At 34.1% G+C, this 23,326-nt stretch overlaps 1 protein-coding gene across 4 annotated transcripts in view; it reads left to right on the forward strand.

Moving 5' to 3' along the window:
- ERBB4 (erb-b2 receptor tyrosine kinase 4) overlaps positions 1–23,326 on the forward strand; it is a 1,156,853-nt gene that overhangs the window by 866,353 nt on the left and 267,174 nt on the right. For all 4 annotated transcript variants that reach the window (XM_082691066.1, XM_082691068.1, XM_082691069.1 and 1 more), the window contains exons 10-12: positions 408–481; positions 1,634–1,724; positions 3,837–4,036. In XM_082691066.1, coding sequence (XP_082547192.1) covers positions 408–481; positions 1,634–1,724; positions 3,837–4,036 — 365 coding nt within the window. The remainder of the gene's footprint in view (positions 1–407; positions 482–1,633; positions 1,725–3,836; positions 4,037–23,326) is intronic.

Consider the following 23,326-nt stretch of genomic DNA (forward strand, 5'->3'; position numbering starts at 1 on the left):
ATTAACAATTTAGGATGTTTGAGGAGATCAAAAAGCAATTGTTCTCACCATAATTATTTGTAGCGTATATTTTTCCTAATTAAGAAAAAAAATTTTAAAGGCAAAATACAATAAATAAAATTTATAAATAGATTTGTTATGTCTGGAGGTTTCTTTAGGATAGTCAGACTGGACCATCCCTCTAGAACTAGAATAGCCTTCAATGAAGATCTCATATCTGATATCATCATAAATGTCTTCAAAGCCCCTACCTCCACATGTAGCCTAGCAAACTTTGGACAAGGCATTGCTAATTTTTCCATTGCTGCTTAAATTCAATCTGAATGAACTAACTATAGTCAGATTTCTTATGTTTTCATTCCTTTATCTGATTTAAAATCTGGCTGCATCTCTTCTTGATTCTATAGGGACCCTTACAATGCAATTGAAGCCATAGACCCAGAGAAACTGAATGTCTTCCGGACAGTTCGAGAGATAACAGGTAATTTTTAATAGTACATTGTTGTGCTATGAACTATGTGAATTTTGGCATTTTCCTGAAAATATTGCATAGTATTGAAATTGACAACTTATTTTCAAAGCAAATTCTAGTTTTAAAATGAATATCATTTTAAATTATGGGTGTCTTTATTCCTTAGCATTTGTGCACATTTTGAAAGCCTGTGGAATTTATGAAATAAAATATCTTTGATATTTTTATGTTATTGCTTTTGTGTCAGCTGATCTTTTGATCCACATTTTTCTGTGTACTTTTTCACAAGAAATACACGAGCATGGATAACATGTGGCACTCATTTAGTGCATATTTACTGAGCACCTGATATGTTCAGGGCTGTTATGTAGTAGTTGATGAGGGACTCATAGACATGAATTGGATATGGATTTGCTATTGGGAATAAAAAATCAAATGAGAAAAGATAGGTATATATATAAGAATGTATTAGGCTGCAAGGCAAAGTAAGTGTAGAGATAGAGTAGTAAATGATTTTCAGAGAAATTAAAGCTGCATTTTTCTTTATACGTAATTAGACTAAGTATTTTTGACTTTAGAAGAGTGAGTCAAGGGGTTCCTGGGTGGCTCAGTCATTAGGCGTCTGCCTTCAGCTCAGGTCATGATCCCAGGGTCCTGGGATCCAGCCCCACATTGGGTTCCTTGCGTGGCGGGGAGGCCTCCTTCTCCTTCTTGCACTCCCCCTGCTTGGTTCCCTCTCTGTCTCTCTTTTTCTCTCTCTCTCTCTCCCTGTCAAATAAATAAATAAATAAATAAAATCTCAAACAATTAAAAAAAAAAAAAAGAAGAGTGAGTCAAATGAAGGATCATTTAGTTATTTTTATGTATGTAGTTCTGTGATTCTGTGTGTCTGAGAAACCTAGATATTTGGTGTTCATTAGTTAGGTATTCATTATATAATGAATATTGTGGCCCAGGAACTTTGGGTAAGACACTCAATCTTTCTTAGAAGAGCTATGAGATAGAATAGAATGACTCAAATAGGAATATCCAGTATCTTTTTTTTTTTTAAACCTCCTATCTTTCAAGGCATTTTCATCATGTTTCAAGGATACTTAGCATTAAACACAGTTACTAAGGTATTGGTATTCTGAGTTTTTTCACTGCTCTTGTCTTTTTTAGGTTTCTTGAACATACAGTCATGGCCCCCAAACATGACCGACTTCAGTGTTTTTTCTAACCTGGTGACCATCGGTGGAAGAGTACTCTATAGGTAGGTGTATATGTTTAGAAATGCAGGTCTTCCAGATTTCAAGACTAAATGTCATGTGTACATATCTCAAAGTTTCAGCTTCACTGACTCTAGAAATATTGGGTTTCCGTTTTTAATTCCGAACATAAGCCCAACGAAAAATACCCCTGGTTATGCTTTAAAGTATGCAGGATAAAAATAAATAAATAAGTAAAGTATGCAGAATAAACAGTTTGATTTTTCAACTGCCTCTCACTTAAAGTGATTTTAGTTTTTTGCAGGTATGCCATGCATAAAATCAAACCTTTGTTTTTGAACATATGTTATCATAACTAGCAACTAACATGGGATTACTTGATAATGGCTTAGGCAAATGCTCTTTTACCCAAAGGTTCTTATCTCTGGCGCCATCATTTGAACCATGCATCATGGGGCTGATATTTCAGGACTTGGTCCACTGCTCTGTGTTCAATGCTGGCTAATAGTGGGCAGAAAAATCAGGTCCCAGAAGCACACTGAAGGTCTAGTATCAATACTTTAATTCACATAATAAAATGTGTGGGTTAATATTTATTAAGCCACTGCTTTATTTTATTTTAGGTTTCTTCTGTATGAGATTCTTATTTATGAACAGTTAAAAGTTAATTTACAATAAGGGATTTCGATTTCAGTTTTTCTACTTAAATCTGAAGGATGACTTTAATCAATATTGTCATCAAATATTCCATAATAGTATTCTCAGAAAGTCCACTGAATTTTGCTATTAAAATAGGTATATCTGTAAGAGGTTTTAAACTGTAAGGGGGAAAAGTTCTTAATAAAAAGGCATAATTGAGAGATACAGTCTTTTGAAGTACTACATGCGACTCAATTTTACTATTCATTGAATCAAATGTTAAGAATCTGCTATGCATTATTATGTTCACATTGTAATAAACAACTCAGGATGGTTATGATGAGAACAGAGATTTCAGAGAATGAATTACATCTCAGTTGAATACACATGTACTGAGTTTTATACATACATATGTATGTATGTATATATATATATGTATATAAGTATATATGTAGGTATATGTGTGTCTATATATATATCTGTATGTACATATATATATACACACACATAACACATGGAAGAATTCTGAATATTGCAGCAAAATATATTTAGATTTATAAATAAAATAAAAGAGGACAGCTTTGATCTGCAGAATGTAAAATATTGTTCATTAGTTGATTGAAATGTGGGAAACAGATGATTCTTTAGAGAATGGAAAAGGAATTTAATTAAAAAATGTAGACTGTTAAAATAAAAATAATTTCCTTGAAATGATAATTTGTTTACATGGTATAGTTGTTATTTAACTTTTAGACATGCTTTCCCCAGTTGTCCAAGCCTTCTGAGTATTTTTTTTAACTTTTAGCTTAATTTCATTCTTCTCTTTAATTTTTAATGTCTCCTATCTTTACTGACACATTCTTCAACTATTACAATTTGTTTCTGAGTTTAAATTAAAGCCAAATATCTATAGTCATCCTCTGCAATATTTACCCTCTGAAAGCTTATCTAAAATTTTTAAATAGAGTAGAATTAATGTCTTACCTTAGGTAGATGAATAATATTCCACAAACATTTGTTGATTCTTTAGCTTTTTAAAGTTTTATTTAAATAATCTTTACACTCAACGTGGGGCTCATACTCATGATCTCAGGACCAAGACCCTCTTGCTCATCCAACTGAGCCAGCCAGAATCCCCTAATTATTTAGTTTTCAAACTGAATTTCATCCTTGAAGAACTTGAGACTTGGGGGATAGTGGGGAAAGTAGTGAGCAGATATGTCAGTGGTAAATATATAGACAGAAATGGAGATATCATTAACATTTGTACTTCTAAAAATGAACCTTTTCTTTTGGGGGGTCAAATTATTCCTTTTAAAACTTAGGATATATAGAAAGTGGAAAAATAGTATTCAGATCACAATTTAGTGATTCAGTTTCTTTTTTTATGTTCTATTAGCATTCTTTTTAGAGTAAGATGTGACATCCTTATTTTACTTCAAGAATATATGCCAGAAGATGTTTATTAATATGTACATATTAAACATTGTTCCATTTCCCCCCTTTCTTCTCTTCAGTGGCCTCTCCTTGCTTATCCTTAAGCAACAGGGCATCACCTCTCTACAATTCCAATCTCTGAAGGAAATCAGTGCGGGAAATATCTATATTACTGACAACAGCAACCTGTGTTATTATCACACCATTAACTGGACAGCACTCTTCAGCACCATCAACCAAAGGATAGTGATCCGGGACAATAGGAAAGCTGAGAACTGTAGTAAGTACATTATTCAGACATTAAAACAGAAACTTTGAACATTTTCTCCCATTCTGCATTGGACCAAACAGTTAAAAATAACTAAGTCAGAACTGTTCCCTCTTTTTCTCAAGTGTTAAGAAGGGGGGTAATTAAAAGAATGGGTGACTTCTTATAATTTATTGCATGTTTTTATAACATACTGTGTGCTTGCAAATCTCCCCAATTATAAGAAACTTCCTATAGAGACTAAAGTTCAGTAGGTGTTAGGTGGGACCTGGGACTCAAAATATGTAATAAGCATCCTGGGTGCATTCTTTGGGTACCGTCAGTTTGTGGCAATTCACCCTATTGAATTTTCTGCTTGCTTCTTGGTTTCAGTGAGTAACATAACAGAGTGTCATTTGGGGGTTGGTGGAAAAAAATGCAGGTATGTTCTGAAATGTGTAAAAAATGCTGTTTCAGAAATTTGCTGTTCAAGAAGAAAGTTCATTTCATAAGTGCATTTCTCTAGGCATTTCATGGTTTCTCCTTTCATTTATTTTGCCACTTAGAGATTCACTCCATCATTTCTTTGTTACTCAGAAGCAAATGATGTTTTCATGGGTACATAACTATGCCCTTCCTATTTATACTTTGATATTTCAAGGATTAATACTTAACTCTGTTTGTTTCTACTAAGTACTATTTTCTTCTACCTCTACAAGTGCCACTGCTAAGCATATGTGTCTGACTTACTTGTGATAAATATCAAATAAAAAGATTCAGAATTTAAATTATCTGTTATAAATACATATATTTATTGTGGCCATAATGAGTAAGTCCCTTTTAAAATCAAATCCTAAGAAACAGTTTGCTGTTGGGATGTCTTCTTACTTGTTTGGTCTCACCATGGGACTAGGCACAAAGGCACCTATGCATAATGATTGAGTTAAATTTTTATGCATGTGAGTGAATAGTAAAGGACATTTTAAAATATATGAACTCTTAAGAGGCCTATGCAATTTAAGTTTACCAGGTTAAATAGTGAATTAATTTATTTATGAGTACCCCACCTTGTTTAAGGCAGCTCAGGATAGCAGTATACATAAAATATAACAATTTATGAGGAAACCACATTTTAGTTTTTTTGGACCCTTAAAAATATTTTCCAGAGAAAAGATGTATTGCAACTTGAGTTTTTTTATACTTTGGGTGAACGAATTCTTCCTTTGCACACAAAATTAAGAAATATAAAATCTTATTTTATATCAAAATATGCATGTTCTTATTGAATAATATTTATCCTTTTATTTAGTCTGGATTATTTCCTGATTTCTTATAAGTCTTTTTTTTAAAAGATTTTATTTATTTATTTGACAGACAGAGATCACAAGTAGGCAGAGAGGCAGGCAGAGAGAGAGAGAGGGAAGCAGGCTTCCTGCTAGGCAGAGAGCCTGATGTGAGGCTCGATCCCAGGACACTGGGATCATGACCTTGGCCAAAGGTAGAGGCTTTAACTCACTGAGCCACCCAGGCGCCCCTACCTTCCTGATTTCTGACAGAAAGCTTGTTTTTCTTTTTTCTAATACTTAGGCTTTTTATCCCACATTACTATATGTGTTTGTACATGCCCCAGATAAAATAGATTATTCACAAAAGTAAAATAGAATCTTCTTTAACACAAATTTATAACTATTACCCTAAGTTAAGGTTATCTTCTCCTTTTCTCCTATTTCTTTCAAAAAACAAAGTAAAACAACACAAAAATAGAATAGTAGTAACCCTACCTTTCAAAGGTAAAATTTAACTCTAAAAACAAGAAAACCTAAAGAAAAAATAAATAAATAAAAGAACCAGAGAAACACATTCCTCTTTGATCCATTTAATCATTTTACAAACCCTCACTTACTTCTTTTATCTTTTATAAACTGAGTAAAAAGCAAATGGGAAGAAGAAAATGTGAGAATAAATTAAATGTAAAAAAGGCAAGGTGGGGCGCCTGGGTGGCTCGGTGGGTTAAGCCGCTGCCTTCGGCTCAGGTCATGATCTCAGGGGATCGAGTCCGGAATCGGGCTCTCTGCTCGGCGGGGGGCCTGCTTCCCTCTCTCTCTGCCTGCCTCTCCATCTACTTGTGATCTCTGTCTGTCAAATAAATAAATTAAAAAAAAAAAAAAAAAAGCAAAGTAAGAAAAAAGGTTGTAACTATTCCATACTTCTTTAAGGCTTCTAAACTTTCCATGCAACCAAAAAAGGAAATAATAACAATAAACTAAAAATCTAACTTGTGGGGCACCTGGGTGGCACAGTGAGTTAAGCCTCTGTTTTTGGCTCAGGTCATAATCTTAGGGTCCTGGGATGGAGCCCCACATCAGGCTCTCTACTCAATAGGGAGCCTGCTTCCCCCTCTCTACCTGCCTCTCTGCCTACTTGTAATCTCTCTCTCTCTCTCTCTCTCTCTCTCTCTGTCAAATAAATAAATAAATAAAATCTTAAGAAAAATAAAATCTAACTTATCTTTATAGTTTTCAGTGTTACACCTGTTAGACTGAGTTTAGCCCTTTTCTAGACCATGATGTATTTTCTTGTTCTTTGCACTTAAAGAGTTGATTTTTCAGTTTGGGGAAGAAATGAAGCAGTTAGGAGAAACACAGTTTTATGGTGTTTTAGTGTAAAACTGAGCTTTATCATATTTTAAAATTTGCAACATCTTAGAACAATTTTTGCATGGACTCCATTGATCAAAATTTGAATTTCAGTGTAACAGTACACTGGACCCTGTATTTTCAGAAATGTAATTACCTTGTAAACTTGACTTTGGAGGCAATGCTGCAGAACCTACAATGGTTGTCCATATGTGATTAAGGCTTTTTTTTTTCTTTTATCATCCATACTGCTATCTGCAAATGATAAAACTTAAATATTTACTTCATCCATACTGCTATCTGCAAATGATAAAACTTAAATATTTACTTCATTTTAAATGCACTGTACATTTTGCATTTTTTAGATATCCTCTCTTAAGATGCTCTGCACATACAAGATATACACAAGCACACACAGGTATTCACAACACACACACACACAAGCATAGAGCATACATGCTGGTCTGAATATACACATATAACATGTACATGTGTTTGTAGCACTAGAATACATGCATGTGCATACACACATCCATGCATGCAAATATCATCATAAAATACTCAGATTAAATCTGAGCATTGGTTTGGTAACTTAAAAGAGAAGGCAGCCTTGATTTTTAACCGTGTTTTTGGAGTTCAACATGATTTAAGCAGTAATGACAATAAAAGAAAAACTTCACCTTATCTGTAATATGTGAAAGTGGCTTGCGCAATCATACACTTTTAAGTCAAAAATTTTAAAGCAGACTTTATAATTTGAAGAGACTGAGATTGAGAGAAGCTCTAGGATGTGAAAAGGTAGAACATTTTCTGTCTCTTCATTTGTATGGTTATAGCACGAGCAAAAATGACAGTACTGGTTGGAAGGACATTTATTGTTTTTATTTTCATTTTTTAAAAAAAGATTTATTTATTTATTTGAGAGAGAGAGAGTGCACAGGGGGAGGAGCAGAGGGAGAGAGAGCATCTCAGTCTGACTCCAGGCTGAGCACAGACCCAGATGCAGGGCTCCATCCCAGGACCTCAAATCATGACCTGAGCCCAAGTCAAGAGTCAGCTCAGCCGTCTAGGCAGCCCTGGTAGGAGTTTTAGAGCAGGTTAATGAAAGTATTTGAAGTTTCTTAAAATACTTCGACATAAACTTTTAACACCAAAACATAAACAGTAAAGAAGTAAGTATTAGCTAACACCTCAGAATCTGAGTTACATTTGAACTCATAACTTTTTTTTTTTTAAAGATTTTATTTATTTATTTGACAGAGAGAAATCACAAGTAGATGGAGAGGCAGGCAGACAGAGAGAGAGGGAAGCAGGCTCCCTGCTGAGCAGAGAGCCCGATGCGGGACTCGATCCCAGGACCCTGAGATCATGACCTGAGCCGAAGGCAGCGGCTTAACCCACTGAGCCACCCAGGCGCCCAGAACTCATAACTTTTATCTTAAAAATATTTGTACATGTGCACTTAAGCCCAACATAAACAAGAGAGAAACTAAATTCATAATTAACTTTTCAAAATGGAAATACATTTATTTTTCTAATTATCATCAGAAATTAAAACAATAGATACATGCAAGAGGACTATGTAATTTTTGTTTACAGATGTATAGGTAATGAAGCATATCTCTTCATATATAAATGGTGTCATAACATATATATTTAAAGACTGTTCAGCTATCTATGTCTCTATTTAATATACTATGAGCATCTAACATGGCAGAGTTCTACTATATTGTTTTAAAAAATACATATAAAATGCTTATTGAACAAGTGCCATATTAATGGTAATTTATTTTCTAGTTTTTATATTATTAGATTGCCATCATGTGACTCTTATTTCATAAAACATTTTGCGATGTGCAATTATTTCCTTAGGCTAAATACTTAGAAGTGGGATTTCTGTGTAAACGAGGCTGCATATGATAAATTTACGTGATTTTTCTACATCATCTTCCAAAAATGCTGTCAGTTTACACTTGTCCTAAACAATGCTTGATAAAGAATATTTTCCACTGTTCTTTACAACACTGGATATTATCTATAGTTTTAAATTTGGGTGATATGAAATATGAAAAAAAGGTCTTTTTTTTTTTTTAAAGATTTTATCTTATCTTTTTGACAGAGGGAGAGATCACAAGTAGGCAGAAAGGCAGACAGGGCGGTTGGGGGAGCAGGCTCCTTGCCAAGCAGAGAGGCTGATGAAGGGCTCAATCTCAGGACCCTGAGATCATGACCTGAGCCATAGGCAGAGGCTTAACCCACTGAGCCACCCAGGCACCCCTGAAAAAGAGGTCTTTTAAACTCATTTTTTTTTTAGCTGACATTGAGCCTCTATTTATATGTTGACTGAACATTTTAATTTTTCTCTTGTAAAATAGTCAGTCATGAGCTTTCTTTATTTTCAGTTGGGAGTTGGTCTTTTCATTTTGGAATTGGAAGACCTCATCACAAATTAAATACATTAAATTTTTATCTCTTGAATGTGTTATATATAACTTTCCCTTTCATAATTAATTTTAAAATTTTGCCTTTTAATAAACAAATATTTTATGTTTTTATCTTGTTCTTTTTCTTTTTATGTTTAGTATCTTGGCATTGTCTTACTATTTTACTGCTAGTATTTTAAAAGTTATATGGACATTTTTATCTATTTAGGAGTTTTGCTATAGCATTTTTTTTAGAATCTTTAATTGATTAGGACATTGATCAAACATAATTTATTGAATAATTCATCTTTCCTCTCTGATCTTAGGTATCAGTAGCAGTTCAGCTAAATGGCAAAACAGTGCCAGGTTCTCTCTCTTGATCTACATAGTTTAATTTCATCTAAGCCACCACCTTATAAAGTATAATTATCTCTGCTTTGCAGATGAATACACAAATAGTCAAAAATTTAAATAATATTCCCTCTATTTGGAACTATTAAAAATCATTCAGGACTTGAAACTGATGTCTGTCTAATTTCAAAATCTGTGATCTTTATTTCACCTTGATTTCCCCCCAAGTAAAGAGAAAGTGGTTGATTTTTCTAAGAAAAACTGATGATATTCTGAAATGTACCCAATGCAGCAGAAGGCTGAGGAGCTCACTTTCGAACCAAATGACCTGGGTTTTAATCTCAAGAACATGATTTACTAGTTGTTTGGCCTTTGGTAAGCTATTTAACATTTGTGAACCCTAATTTTATCATTTGGATATGGGGTTAATAAGAGTACTGCCTTCACTGAATGCTTAGCTCAAACCAAGTGCTATGTTTGTGCCATTATTATACAATTATATTCTGCCCTATTATAGATAGATTATATTGTATATGCATAGATATAGAACCATTACGTAATTTAAAGATACAATATTTAACTTTTACTTAATGAAACATACCTTCTTGGGGAAAAAGCAAAAGAAGGAGAAATAACAAGGACCTTTCATGAGGCAGAAGAAAAATTTACATTATCAAGGTGGTGAATTGTAAGTGTGTAAATAGTGCATAGACCATGGGTTGATATGGAAGAAATAAGAGTGGTTATTACTAAGAACCTAGATGTTGAGGAATTTTAAAAATGATTTGGTGATATTTTAAATGGAAAAGAAAGTCTATGCTTGAGTCTCCTCTAAATACTTTTTTCTTTGCTCTTGTAACTAAAACATTTTAAAATTGGCTTAATTAAGTAACAGACTATGCTTTACAAAAATATCCACAAAATATGAATTTTAATTTAGTGTTTCAGGAGACAAATATTTGGTGAGGAGGAGTACATTTTTTTTTGTACAAAAAATATACAAGGAATATAAATTTCTACACTTATCTATGATTTTGATGTTCCTGAAAAGGGATAGTTGAAAAATCCTCCTCTTTGGACATAAATCTAGAAAAAGAAAATAGTGTAACTCCAGTTAATTGGCAATAACTGAATCCTCTGAATGACAACATACTCCACATTTATGATGAGTCTCTGCAGTCCAGAATTTAATTAAGACAAAGAATTGATTAGTAGGAAACAAAGGGTATTTAACACCAGTGGAGAATAACACAATGTTTGCTTAACATATTCTTTTGTTTTACTATAGTGACAGTGACAGTAACTACAAAAAGTAAGCATTTTATTTATTATAACATCATAACTACTATATAAAATTACAGTTCAATTAGCATTAGCATTATCACCTCTTACAGTCGTATATGATAGAAAAATGAAATTTTGATAAAACCTGGTTTTAAGAAAATATGGCTAAGATTGCAGATATTCTTACCTTCTCTCACTCCTTTATTTTTGACTTTAATTAATTCACTCCAAGTCCAGCCCATACTATCTTGGGTAAATGCATATTTCCCAATAAAACGAATTGTCCATGGGCCTCATAGCCAATCTTCACTGGAAAATTAATACACTTTGCCACACTTTTAAGTGAAACACAGCTCAGTACAAAATTTAGAGTGTGTAGCTTAGGATATAGTGATGTCATTGTTCTAAGTAATCAGAAGATAGAAAATCTTAATTGTACTTACAAGATTTTTTTTTCCTTAAGTTGCTAAATAAATATTAATACACTGTAAAAAATGCAAAGGAGAGTTTATTATGTTTGAAATAACACAGAATCTCATTATTAACAATGCTATAAAATATTCTCTGTGTTTTTAAGAGGGTAATAAGCAATTATAATTTCAGAAATAACACTCCTTCTATTTTGTAATCTGGAAATTCTGAAATAATGCAGGGCCTCTCAACTATCAAAACCCGAATTACTGCTGGCTTAATTTTTTGTTACAAATGGCAACATTCAGACCTGACTTGGTGCTAGGTGAGCACATGAGACTTTTTAAAGCAAAAGCTTTTAATTATTAAAAATCCAGAAGTCTGGACTTTAGTTTCCAGAAATTGCTGTTTAGATAGTGTTGTGACTTTATCATATCTTCCCAAAAGATGTATTAAAGTCCTAATGTCTTGTGCCCGTGAACACGGTCTGATTTGGAGACGGGGTTTTTGTATATGTATATACATATATATGTATATGTATGTATAGGTACATGCATATGTATATTAAGATATAAATTAAAATGAGGTTATACAGGAGTTAAGTGGGCCCTTAATCCAATATGACTGGAGTCCTTATAAGAAGAGGACAGGAGATGCAGGGACATGGGTAGGAGAACACCACATGAAGACATGCACATACAGGCAGGGAAGATAACCAATCCATAGCAGAGGCAGAGGCTGGAGTTATGCAGCTATAAGCCAAGGGACACTCAGGATTATTGGCAAGACAAGCTAGGGAAGAGGCAGAGAGCCGATTCTCCTTCTGAGCTTCCAAGAAGGAACCAGCTTGCCAACATGTTGCTTTTGAAATCCAATACTATGAGAGAATAATTCTGTTATTTTAGGCTGCTCGTTTTGTGGCATTTTGTTACACCAGGCTTAGGAAATGAATACAAACAGTGGTTTGAAGCCCAGGATTCTGCATTTTTAATACATAGCAGATCATTCCAAGACAGGTATCTGGGGGACACTGTTTGAGAAACTACTCTAAGTCACATCCCCCATTATCCTCCTTATTATTCTGTCATCAGAAGTATATTTAAAAACATATTGCCTGGTTATTAATTTCTTCTAGTAAGGGTCTAATTCCTCAAAAAGAATGTATGGTAGGAAATTCACAATTGAGCAACTTAAAACTATATACTTAATAATAGTTTGGGGAGACAAAGATAAAGAATGAACTTAAAAAATCATCCTATATATAGTGTTCAACTTTTCTTTTTACTAATATAACATACTCTATAAAATAAGGGAATATTGGGGCGCCTGGGTGGCTCAGTGGGTTAAGCCACTGCCTTCGGCTCAGGTCATGATCTCGAGATCCTGGGATCGAGTCCCGCATCGGGCTCTCTGCTCAGCGGGGAGCCTGCTTCCCGCTCTCTCTCTCCCTGCCTGCCTCTCTGCTTACTGTGATCTCGCTCTGTCAAATAAATAAATAAAATCTTTAAAAAAAAAAAATAAAAAAATAAAATAAAATAAGGGAATATTTAGTGATAGTTTATAAATTAGTTGAGTAATTATAGTACAATATATTGTACTGTTAAATTTTATGTATTTTAGAGTTTCAACAAAATACTCAGAAATTTACTCTTTTACAGTTAATGTGCCTTCTTTATAATGTACTCAGTATTGTAAGAATATTAAAGGACTTTCTAACATTTTGCCACTGTTGTCACTGTTGCCTGTCATTTTCTCCTATTAGAATTACCTTCCCAGTTTCCCTTAAGTCAGGCATACAGTAACTGGAACACTTAAGACTAAATAAAGCACTGGGTCATGTCTATTTAACCTATTCAATATAATGAGTAGGTATGCCTTATCAATTACTTCCCCACTTCTATCTCCCCCTTTTGCAAGTCTGAACTCATTCTAACATGTAACAAAAAACTACACTGTCATTCCATACATATACATACAATATATATAACTTTCCCTACTTATAGAGATTACCACAGTACAGTTTTATAATGATACTTCTCCCACGCATGTCCACATCCTAATTCCCCAAATCTCTGAATTTTACTTTGTATGAAAAAAAAACGCTTTGTGGATGTGATCAAGTTATGTATCTTAATAAAGAAAGGGTTAATTTGGGTTATCTGGGCAGGCCCTAAGTGTAATCATATGTGTCCTTATAAGAGGGAGGTAGAGGGAAATTTGACTAAAGAAGAAGGTGAAGTGATCATGAAAACAAAGGTCGGAATGATAACAGCTACAAGACAAGGGATGCCAAGGTGATCTCTAGAAGTTGAAAAAGACAAGGAACAAATGATTTCCTGAAGCCTCAAGAAAGAATCCGCGGGCGCCTGGGTGGCTCAGTGGGTTAAGCCGCTGCCTTCGGCTCAGGTCATGATCTCAGGGTCCTGGGATCGAGTCCCGCATCGGGCTCTCTGCTCAGCAGGGAGCCTGCTTCCTCCTCTCTCTCTCTCTCTGCCTGCCTCTCTGCCTACTTGTGATCTCTCTCTGTCAAATAAATAAATAAAAAGTCTTAAAAAAAAAAAAAGAAAAAAGAGTTTAAAAAAAAGAAAGAATCCGCTTTGCTGATACCTTAATTTTAGTCCACTAAGACATATTTTGGACTACTGACCTCCAGAACTCTGAGACTAAATTTGCATTGTGTTAAATGCTAAGTTTAGGTTATTTGTTAAAAATGCATAAAGAAATTAATCCAGCACTCTTTTAATGACAGAAGCCCGACTCTTAGTCTAAAGAAGAGGTCGTAGATGGAAACCAAAAGGAACCAAATAGCTATACTTATATCAGACAAAATAGAGTTTAATTGAAAAATGTAACAAGATGGGGCGCCTGGGTGGCTCAGCGGGTTAAAGCCTCTGCCTTCGGCTCAGGTCATGATCCCAGGTTCCTGGGATCGAGCCCCACGTCAGGCTCTCTGCTCTGCAGGGAGCCTGCGTCCTCCTCTCTCTCTGCCTGCTTCTCTGCCTACTTGTGATCTCTGTCAAATAAATAAGTAAAATCTTAAAAAAAAAAAGAAAAAGAAAAATGTAACAAGAAAAAAGTGTAACAAGAGACAATGATGGTCATTATATAATGATAGGGTGATGAATTCACCAAGAAGATATAACAATTGTAAATATATATGCAAGCAACAACAAAGCATTCGAACAGATCTCAACAATATAATCAAGGTAGGGGAATTTAATACCCCACTTCCAACAATGGATAAATCATCCATACAGAAACTCAATAAGGAAACATTGAAATTGAACTATACTTCAAAACTAATAGACCTAACATAAAGAAAATTCCATCCAACTGTAGCAGAATATATATTCTTCCAATCACACATGGAACCTTCTCTTCTGCAGGATATATCATGTTTTAAGTCACAAAGGAAGTCTTAGCAAATTTTAAAAGATGGTAGTCATACAATTACCTTTTCTGACCATAAAGGTATGAAATGAGGAATCAATAACAGGAGGAAAACTGGAAAATCCACAATACATAGACATATAACAACCAATTGGTCCAAAATGAAGTAAAAAGAGAAATCAACTAGTATTTAAAAAAAAAAAAAAAAAAACAGAAATGAAAACATGGCATACCAAACTAATGTGATGCAGCTAAAGAAGTCCTAAGAGAAGTTTCTAGCAATAAATGCCTATATCTAAAAGAAAGAAAGAAAAGAAAGATCTCAAATAAAAAACCTAAACTTTATACATCAAGAATTGGAAATCCACCACTAAATGAAGTCCAAAGTTAGCAAAAAGAAGGCTATAACAAGGATCAGGACAGAAATAAATGAAATAGAGAAAAAAAAAGTATTACTAAAATGAATAGCGGCTTTTTGAAAAGAGTAACAAATTGGCAAAACTTCCGCTACATTTACCAAAGTAAAAAGGAAAGAGGACTCAGATAATATTATAAACAGAAGAGGAAGCATTACAACTGATACTACAGAAATACAAAGGATCCCTAGGAGATTACAATGAACAAGTATATGGTAACATATTAGACAACCTAGAAAAAAATGGATAAATTACTAGAAATATATAATCTAACAAGTTTGAGTCATGAAAAAAACAAAAACAAAAACAAAAACAGGGGGAGCTGAATAAACAGTAAAGAGATTGAATCAGTCATCAAAAACTCCCGACATAGAAGAGTCCAGGAGCAGATGGTGTTCTTGGTAAGTTTTACCAAATATTTAAAGAGAATTAATGCCAATCTTTCTCAAACTCCTCCAAAAAATTGAAGAGAAAGGAACAGTTCCAAATACAATTTACAAGGCCAACACTGTCTGAATATTAAAGCCAGATAAAGACACTATAAGAAAAGAAAGTTACAATCTGATATTTCTGATGAATATTGATGTAAAACTTCCCAACCAAATATTAGCAAACTGAAGTTAATAGCACATGAAAAGAATCATTCATGATGATCAAGTGGGATTTATCCCTGGGATGTGAGGATGATTCAAAATATGCACATCATTAAATGTGATGCACTATATTAGGAGAATGAAAATCAAAACTTATGATCATCTCACTAGATGAAGAAAAAAAACATTTGACAAAATTTAACACCCTTTCATGAAAAAATCTCTCAAGAAATTAGATATAAGAAGAAATAGAAGAAACCACAGTTTCTTTATTATATTACAATATTTTACAATATATTACAATATTACAATATAATAAAGACTGTGTATGAAAAAGACACAGTTTAGAAATACTTAGGAAAAAATCTGACCAAGGAAGTAAAAAATTTGCCCTTCAAAAACTACAAGACTGATCGAAGAAACTGAAAACAGGAATAAATGGAAAGATAACCCACATTCATGGATTGGAAAGGCTAATATTTCTAAAATGCCTAGACTACTTAAAGTCATATATAAATGCAATGCACACTTTATCAAAATTCCAGTGACATTTCTCACAGAAATAGAAAAAAAATAATCCTAAAATTCTTATGGAACTATCATACTCAAAGGGTCTGTCCAACAAGAAGATTTAACAATTTTAAATATCTATGCCCCCAACGTGGGAGCAGCCAACTATATAAACCAATTAATAACAAAATCAAAGAAACACATCAACAATAATACAATAATAGTAGGGGACTTTAACACTCCCCTCACTGAAATGGACAGGTCATCCAAGCAAAAGATCAGCAAGGAAATAAAGGCCTTAAACGACACACTGGACCAGATCCTGAATATCCAAAGCCATCTTGAGAAAGAACAAAGGTTGAGGCATCACACTTTCTGATTTAAACTATATTACAAAGCTATGGTAGTTGAAGGAGTATGTACTGGCACAAAAACAGATAGACTAATGGAGCAGAATCAAGAGCCCGGAAGTAAACCCACACATACATAGTTGATTTGATAAAGGAGCCAACAGTATTCAGTGGGGGAAAGAATAGTCTCTTCAATAAATGATGTTGGGAAAACTGAATATTCAAGTGCAAAAAAACAAAATAGGACCCCTATCTTACACCACTTACAAAAACTAACTGAAAATAGATTAAGGACTTTAACATAAGACCTGAAACCATAATATACCTAGAAGAAAATGTAGGAAGTAGTAAGCTCCTTAATGTTCGTCTTGGCAATGGTTTTATGAATATACCAGAAGCAGAAGCAAAAGAGCAAAAATAAACAAGTGGAACTACATCAAACCAAAAAGTTGCTGCACTGCAAAGAAAAAAATCAATAATACAAAAAGGCAGCCTTCAAATGGGAGAAAATATATGCAAATCATATATCTATCTGATAAGGCATTAATGCACAAATTACATAAGAAACCCATATAACTCAATCCTATTTAAAAATGGACAGAGGAATTGAGGAGACTTTCTGTAAAAAAAGACATACATATGGCTAACTAGTACACGAAAACAGGTGTTCAACATCACTAATCATCAAGAAAATGCAGACTAAAACCACACCTCACACATATTAGAATAAGACAAGCTATCACAAGTGTGAGAATGTAAAGAAAAGAAAACTCTTGCATACTGTTTGTGGGAATATAAATTGATGTGGCTACTAGGGAAAAACAACATATAGGTTCCTCAAAAAATTAAAAAGAGAACTGCCACATGATCTAGCAATCCCATTTTTAGGTATATGTGCAAAGAAAATCAAATCCAGATCTCAAAGAGATATCTGCATACCTATCTCCACTTTAGCATTATTCAGCCAAAAGAAAGAATGAAATCTTGTCATTTGCGACAATGCAGATGGAGCTAGAGTGCATAATGCTAAGTGAAATAAATGAGACAGAGGCCGACAAATATCACATGATTTCACTCATATGTGGAATTTAAGAAACAAAGCAGGTGAACATGGGGATGTGGAGCAAGAGACAAAGAAACAGACTCTGAACTGTAGAGAACACACTGAGAGTTGCTGGAGGGGAGGTGGTCAGGGGATGGGCTTAGGCAGGTGATGGGTATGAAGAAGTGCACTTGTGATGAACACCAGGTATTATGTGGAAGTGATGAATCACCAAATTCTACAATTGAAACTAGGTATGTTACGGTATGTTAACTAACTAGAATTTAAATAAAAATTTAGAGAAAGAAAGAAAAAAAGATCCTTACTCTCCTATTTAAAACCTTCCAACAGCTTCCCACAACTCTTTGGACAAAGCAGAAAATCTTATAAATGGCCAGTAAGTCCTACGTTATCTGGCCTTTGTCTACCTCACTAGCTCATCTGATACTGCTTTCCCACTCACTGTCTGTGTCCAGCCAAGTTTCTAAAATCACTAATCTTGTTCCCTGCTCAGTCTCTCTTGGCTAGAGTTGTGGTTCCCAATTTCCCCCAGCCCTCTTTGCTTTAAGAATTCCTACTTAGCAGAAATGTGAATGGCTGGCCAAAAGACAACAGTGATCAAGCCTGCAAGGCCTCTGGTATCCTGGCACCTTGTAGGCCTTCTTGAGCATATGAAAGTTCTGTTGAAACCTCCCTTCCCCTCACCTTCACCCAACCACAAGGTACATAACCTGCCATCTCTCACAACCCGGGCAGCAGCTCTTCCTGCCCACGGGTCCTGTCCCCGCGCTTTAATAAACCACCATTTTGCACCAAACAAACAAACAAGAAGAATTCCTGCTTCTCTTTCTCATCTCAGTTCCTTCTTATGTGGACTGACCTAATGTGACCTACCCATTAGGTTACAAGAACTGATATATTCTGTCAGTGCTCAAGCTCTCTCTCTCTCTCCCTCTCTCAATGGTTATCTAATGCTTGTCTCCTCAACTAGACTATAAGGTCTAGGTAAGACATATGTATTTTATTTCATGTTTTCATCATATCCTCATTTCTTGGCAGTGTCCAGGATAAAGTAATTAGTTTCTCAGCTTATTTTTTAGAAGTAAACACATGAATATGTGTGTATGTTTTCACATTTCTTTTACATGTATTTACTGAGGACTTAATTTAGATAAGTGATTAAATTAAATTAATACTGCATTAAATACTCTGTTAATGTGATCTACTCTTCATCATAACCCTGAAAGGGAGATATTATCATTCACGTTATATGTGAGTAACACATGAATAATTGCCTGAGGTCACATGGCTAGTCATAGAGTAAGGATTTGAACCTGTACTGGTCTGATTCCAAAACTGAACTACTGCAACTAAATTATATTTATTAGACTTAAAAAACAAGCAAACAAAAAAAGATTACTGGTATCTGTCTAAATATAGTCCAGATCAAATCCATTCCTCTATATAATAAGTAATGCAAACAGTATAGATGGTCTAGTACAATGAAAGAAACTCTTTTTTTCTGCATATTTTGAACTAATGCATTTACTCTAACACATGGAACATACTAGCAAGAACCATTGTTTAGGCTTGCCTCTGTTTTAATAAAAGCAGGTTCAATATTCCATATAAAGGTTGAAATACAAAGCACATTATTATAACTCCAAGTTTTTAATAGGTACAATTCAGATGAGATAAAGAAAAATCTATTTTACAGCTTCCAGAGAAAACAGAGCATGTTACAGAGCATGTTAAAGGTTGCCTAATAGCGACATTCCTTAAGTTTTTTTAGAGACACTCGTAATGTCTTTCTGAACTATAAGCCATTGAATAGGCCTTCTATTCCTTCTCATGTGACTAACACTCTGGGAGGTCAAAGAACTGTTGAATTCTGGGTGCTGATTGAAAAATTATTTTTTCTAAAGAATTTCAAAGGCCTTTTTTTTTCTGTGCTGTGTGGAGACACTTCTCCTGGTTTCACTCTGGAGAAAATGATCAACCAGCCTTTAAGACCATCATCTAATGGTTTGGAAAAAATAAGAAGAAAGCTAATTGTTGTGATATTCTGTTTATTATTGCTTTCCTCTGATAGATCTTGATCTAAAACTGTTCTAAAATTGAGCATTTGAATTCAGACTAAGGGAGACAGTTGGCAGTAGAAAAGAAGGTAGGCGCTTTGGTGAAGCTAAAATTCTCCTCCCCACATAATACAAAGTGTGTAACAGAATATCAAAGCAGGCCGGTTTCACTTTTCCATATATTGGGAGAGAAAAGAAGGGATTAAAGAATGAGGCTTCAAACCTGAAAAAAATTAATACAAAGTGGTGAAATAGACAAAAGGTTGATGGGCTATCATAAAATTGGCAATAACCATGGGAAATTAATTGCTTTGTCAATATTCTGAAGGAAGGTATTAAGCATATATTTGAGAGATTTAGAAGTTGACAAAGAATTTGAAAGCTTTATTTTATTTTTTATAAGGATTTGAAAGTGATGAATGCAAATCAGATTCATGACACTGTGATGTGATTTTGAATATACTCTGCTTGTATTTACAAGCTGCTTTTATAATATAACTTTTTTTTCACTTTTAAGGATTTTTTTCCACTTTTTAAGGCTTTTATAATATAACTTTTTTTTCACTTTTAAGGATTTACTCTGCAAATATACATTAGAATTGTGTGTAAATATATATGTTGCAGAATACGAACTATAAATAACCTTAAAATGGCTGAATATTTATAAACATGGGTATTATAACTTTATATTAGTTAATATCATGAATTTTTTGCTTCTTTCTAGCTCTTTATTACATAGAATTTGATCTTAATATGTTTATGTTCAGTCAGCTTAATTGAACCATTGTTTTTACTCCTTACATCTTCATTGGTTAGTGAAAGTCACTTATAAATCTAGAGAATCAATGATATGAAACTATGTTAGGATTCCATTTCAACTGACATTTCTCTTTCTTTGCATTATGAATAAATAAGAAAGAAAGAACTCTTGCTATTGGTTCAAAATAAAAATAACAGATAAGCTGTCAGCCTTTCCCAAGTAGAACATTGAATCATTCAAGTAATCCCATGTTGAATTTAAGAAATACAACTTATTTACTCTATTACTATTAATAGTGATCTATCACTATTACTAGTAATCAAATTACTATTCCTATTAAAAAAAAAAAAAAAAAAACTAAGATGTCCTTTTCTGGCCAAGATATAATAACAGAGATCAGAGTTACCCCTCCCCATGAAACGACCAAAAGAAGGACAAAATGTATAAAATGACAGTTGGTAAGAGAATGGATATCAGATAATGAAAGAGAGTGATCCCTAAGAGTGAAGAAACAAATGACATGAGCCTGGTAATTTGCTCTGACTACCTTGAGAGAATTTTTAGACCATGGAACAGTCAGGAGGGACCCAGGAAGAATTCCCAAAACTGCTTGAGTTGAGAAGGCAAAACTGAGAGTCCAGGAAGACCAAGGCAGCTGGAGTTTCCAGTCAGAGTGCCAGAGAGAGAGAGAGAGAGAGAGCGAGCGCGCAACACCAAGGGAAAACTGCACAGAAAGAAATACCAAAGGACATCCTTTATTCAGGAGAAAATGATACCAGATGAAAATATGGATCTATATATGGAATGAAGAGAACCACATAGATAAATATATATAATCTTATTATTTAATTCTCTTCAAAAGGTACTCTAAGTGTTAAAATAATGAGTGTGTGGTGAATACTGTAGAGAATAGAATATCTGGCAATAGTTTAAAGGTTAAGAATGAAATATATATATATATATATCTCCTATCTTAGGGTTCTTAGAGCATACATGAAGTAGTAGAAAATAATGAAATAGTAGTAGAACATGATGAAAATAGGCTGCAGTAAATTAAAGATGTATACTGGGATTTCTGCTTCAGGGAAGATGAATTAAATGTACCTTTCCCTATTCCCTCTGCTATGCACAACTGAAAACCTGGGCTTTGTATATAAAAGAAACGTAAGATTTTGAAACTTGGGGAGATGAAGGAAGACAGGTTTGGCAACTTGAAATTCAAGAAAGGACATAGATGTGAGTCTTGTAGGTTTTTGTTTTGTTTTGTTTTGTTCTCTCTCCTATATCCTGGATTTGGAGGTGAAGACTGACAACTCAGAAACACTGACAGATGCAGACCAAAAAAGCTACAACAAAATCCTATTCTTTCTGTCCAAAGGACCAGGAAAGGGACATACTAACTAAAGCGGAGATCTTTTAGACAAACTGCTTTACTCTATGCAAACACCATAGGAAAAAAAAAATGTGGCCCCAACTTCATCAATGCCAGGAAAGGAACGGGGAGTGTAGGCTTTTACCCTCACCAAGCTATAATGAAGTACCTCAACCTCCCTGGCACATAATGTCAGAGGAGGTGGGTTATGGAGCTGAGAGTTTCATCCCATTGGGTGGTAAAGAGAACTGGCAGGACCACGTTTAAAACACCACTCTTGACACTTGTGGCCTGGGGCATTTTAGCCTCTCTGAGCCGCTGCCCTTCTGTAAAATTAATAATTATTTCTACTTCACATGATGATTTTTAAGATTAAGATCCATATATGAACAGAGAATACCAAGAAAAAGGAAGTTACAAACGAAACCAATGTATTGCTCAAAGAATATAGAAGCAAAAATCCTTAACAAAGTATAGCAAATAGTATTCAACAATTCAACAACATATACAATTAATTATACAGCATAACCAAACAGGGTTTATTCCAGGGATACAAGGCTGATTCAATATAGAATATCAAACAGTGTAATATACCATATTTAATAAAAAAAGAAAGATCACATGATCATATTAATGAATATAGGGAGTGTATCTGGAAAATTATGAAGAGGAATTGTTTGGAACCTAGGGCTAAACAACGAGAATTTGAAGTTGCCACCAAAACCACAGTATATAAAGGGAAAAATTGATAAATTGGATTTTATAGTTAAGAACAATTGCTCTGAATAAAGATCTTATTGAGAGGATGGAAGTACAAGCTACAGATTGAGAGAAACTATTTTCAAATCAGATGGAGAAAGAGAGAAGTTAGATGTTAGATAGGTAGATAGATAGAATATATAAAGAACTCTCAACATTGAACAGTAAAAGTGTCTAATTAAAATGGGCAAAGACATAAAGATACTCTTCAGTGAAGAGGATATACATGTAGCAAAAAGATGTCAATATTGGGTGCCTGGGTGGTTTAATCAGTTAAGAGTTAGACTTGGTTTTGGCTTAGGGCATGATCTCAAGGTCATGAAATAGAGCCCCATGTCAGGCTCCGTGCTCAGAGTCTGCTTGAGATTCTCTGCCTCTTACCCTCCTCTCTTAAAAAAAAAAAAAAAAAAAAAAAAAAAGAGTCTTTAAATTATTTTCTTAAAAAGATGCCAAAATTATTATCCATTTTATGGAAATTAAAATTAGATCCACAATGAGATATCACTATACACCCATCAGAATGGCTAGAATTAATAGAGTGACAAAACTAAATGCAAGAGAAAAAACGAGTTGATTCATATACTCCTGGTGAGAATGTAAAATGGCTCAACCACTCTAGAAAATAGTTCAGCACTTTCTCAGGAACAGTAAATATTAAGTAAAATAACCCTATCATATGACCTAACAATTATACCCCTGGGCATTTATTCCCAACAAATGAAAATTTATATTTAAACAAAGACATATAAACAAATATTATAGAGCTTTATAGTGCAACATTAGGGATTCTTGTGTGATGGAGAGCTTCTGTTACTTGACTGTATCAATGTCAATATTCTGTTTCTGTCATTGAGCTGTATAGTTCCCCAAGATCTTCCCATTAGAGGAAGTTGGGTAAAGGAAACATGGATCTCTCTGCAGTATTGCTTACGTGAATTTATAGTTCTC

This window comes from Mustela nivalis, assembly GCF_964662115.1.
Source record: "Mustela nivalis genome assembly, chromosome: 11".
Taxonomy (NCBI): Eukaryota; Metazoa; Chordata; class Mammalia; order Carnivora; family Mustelidae; genus Mustela; species Mustela nivalis.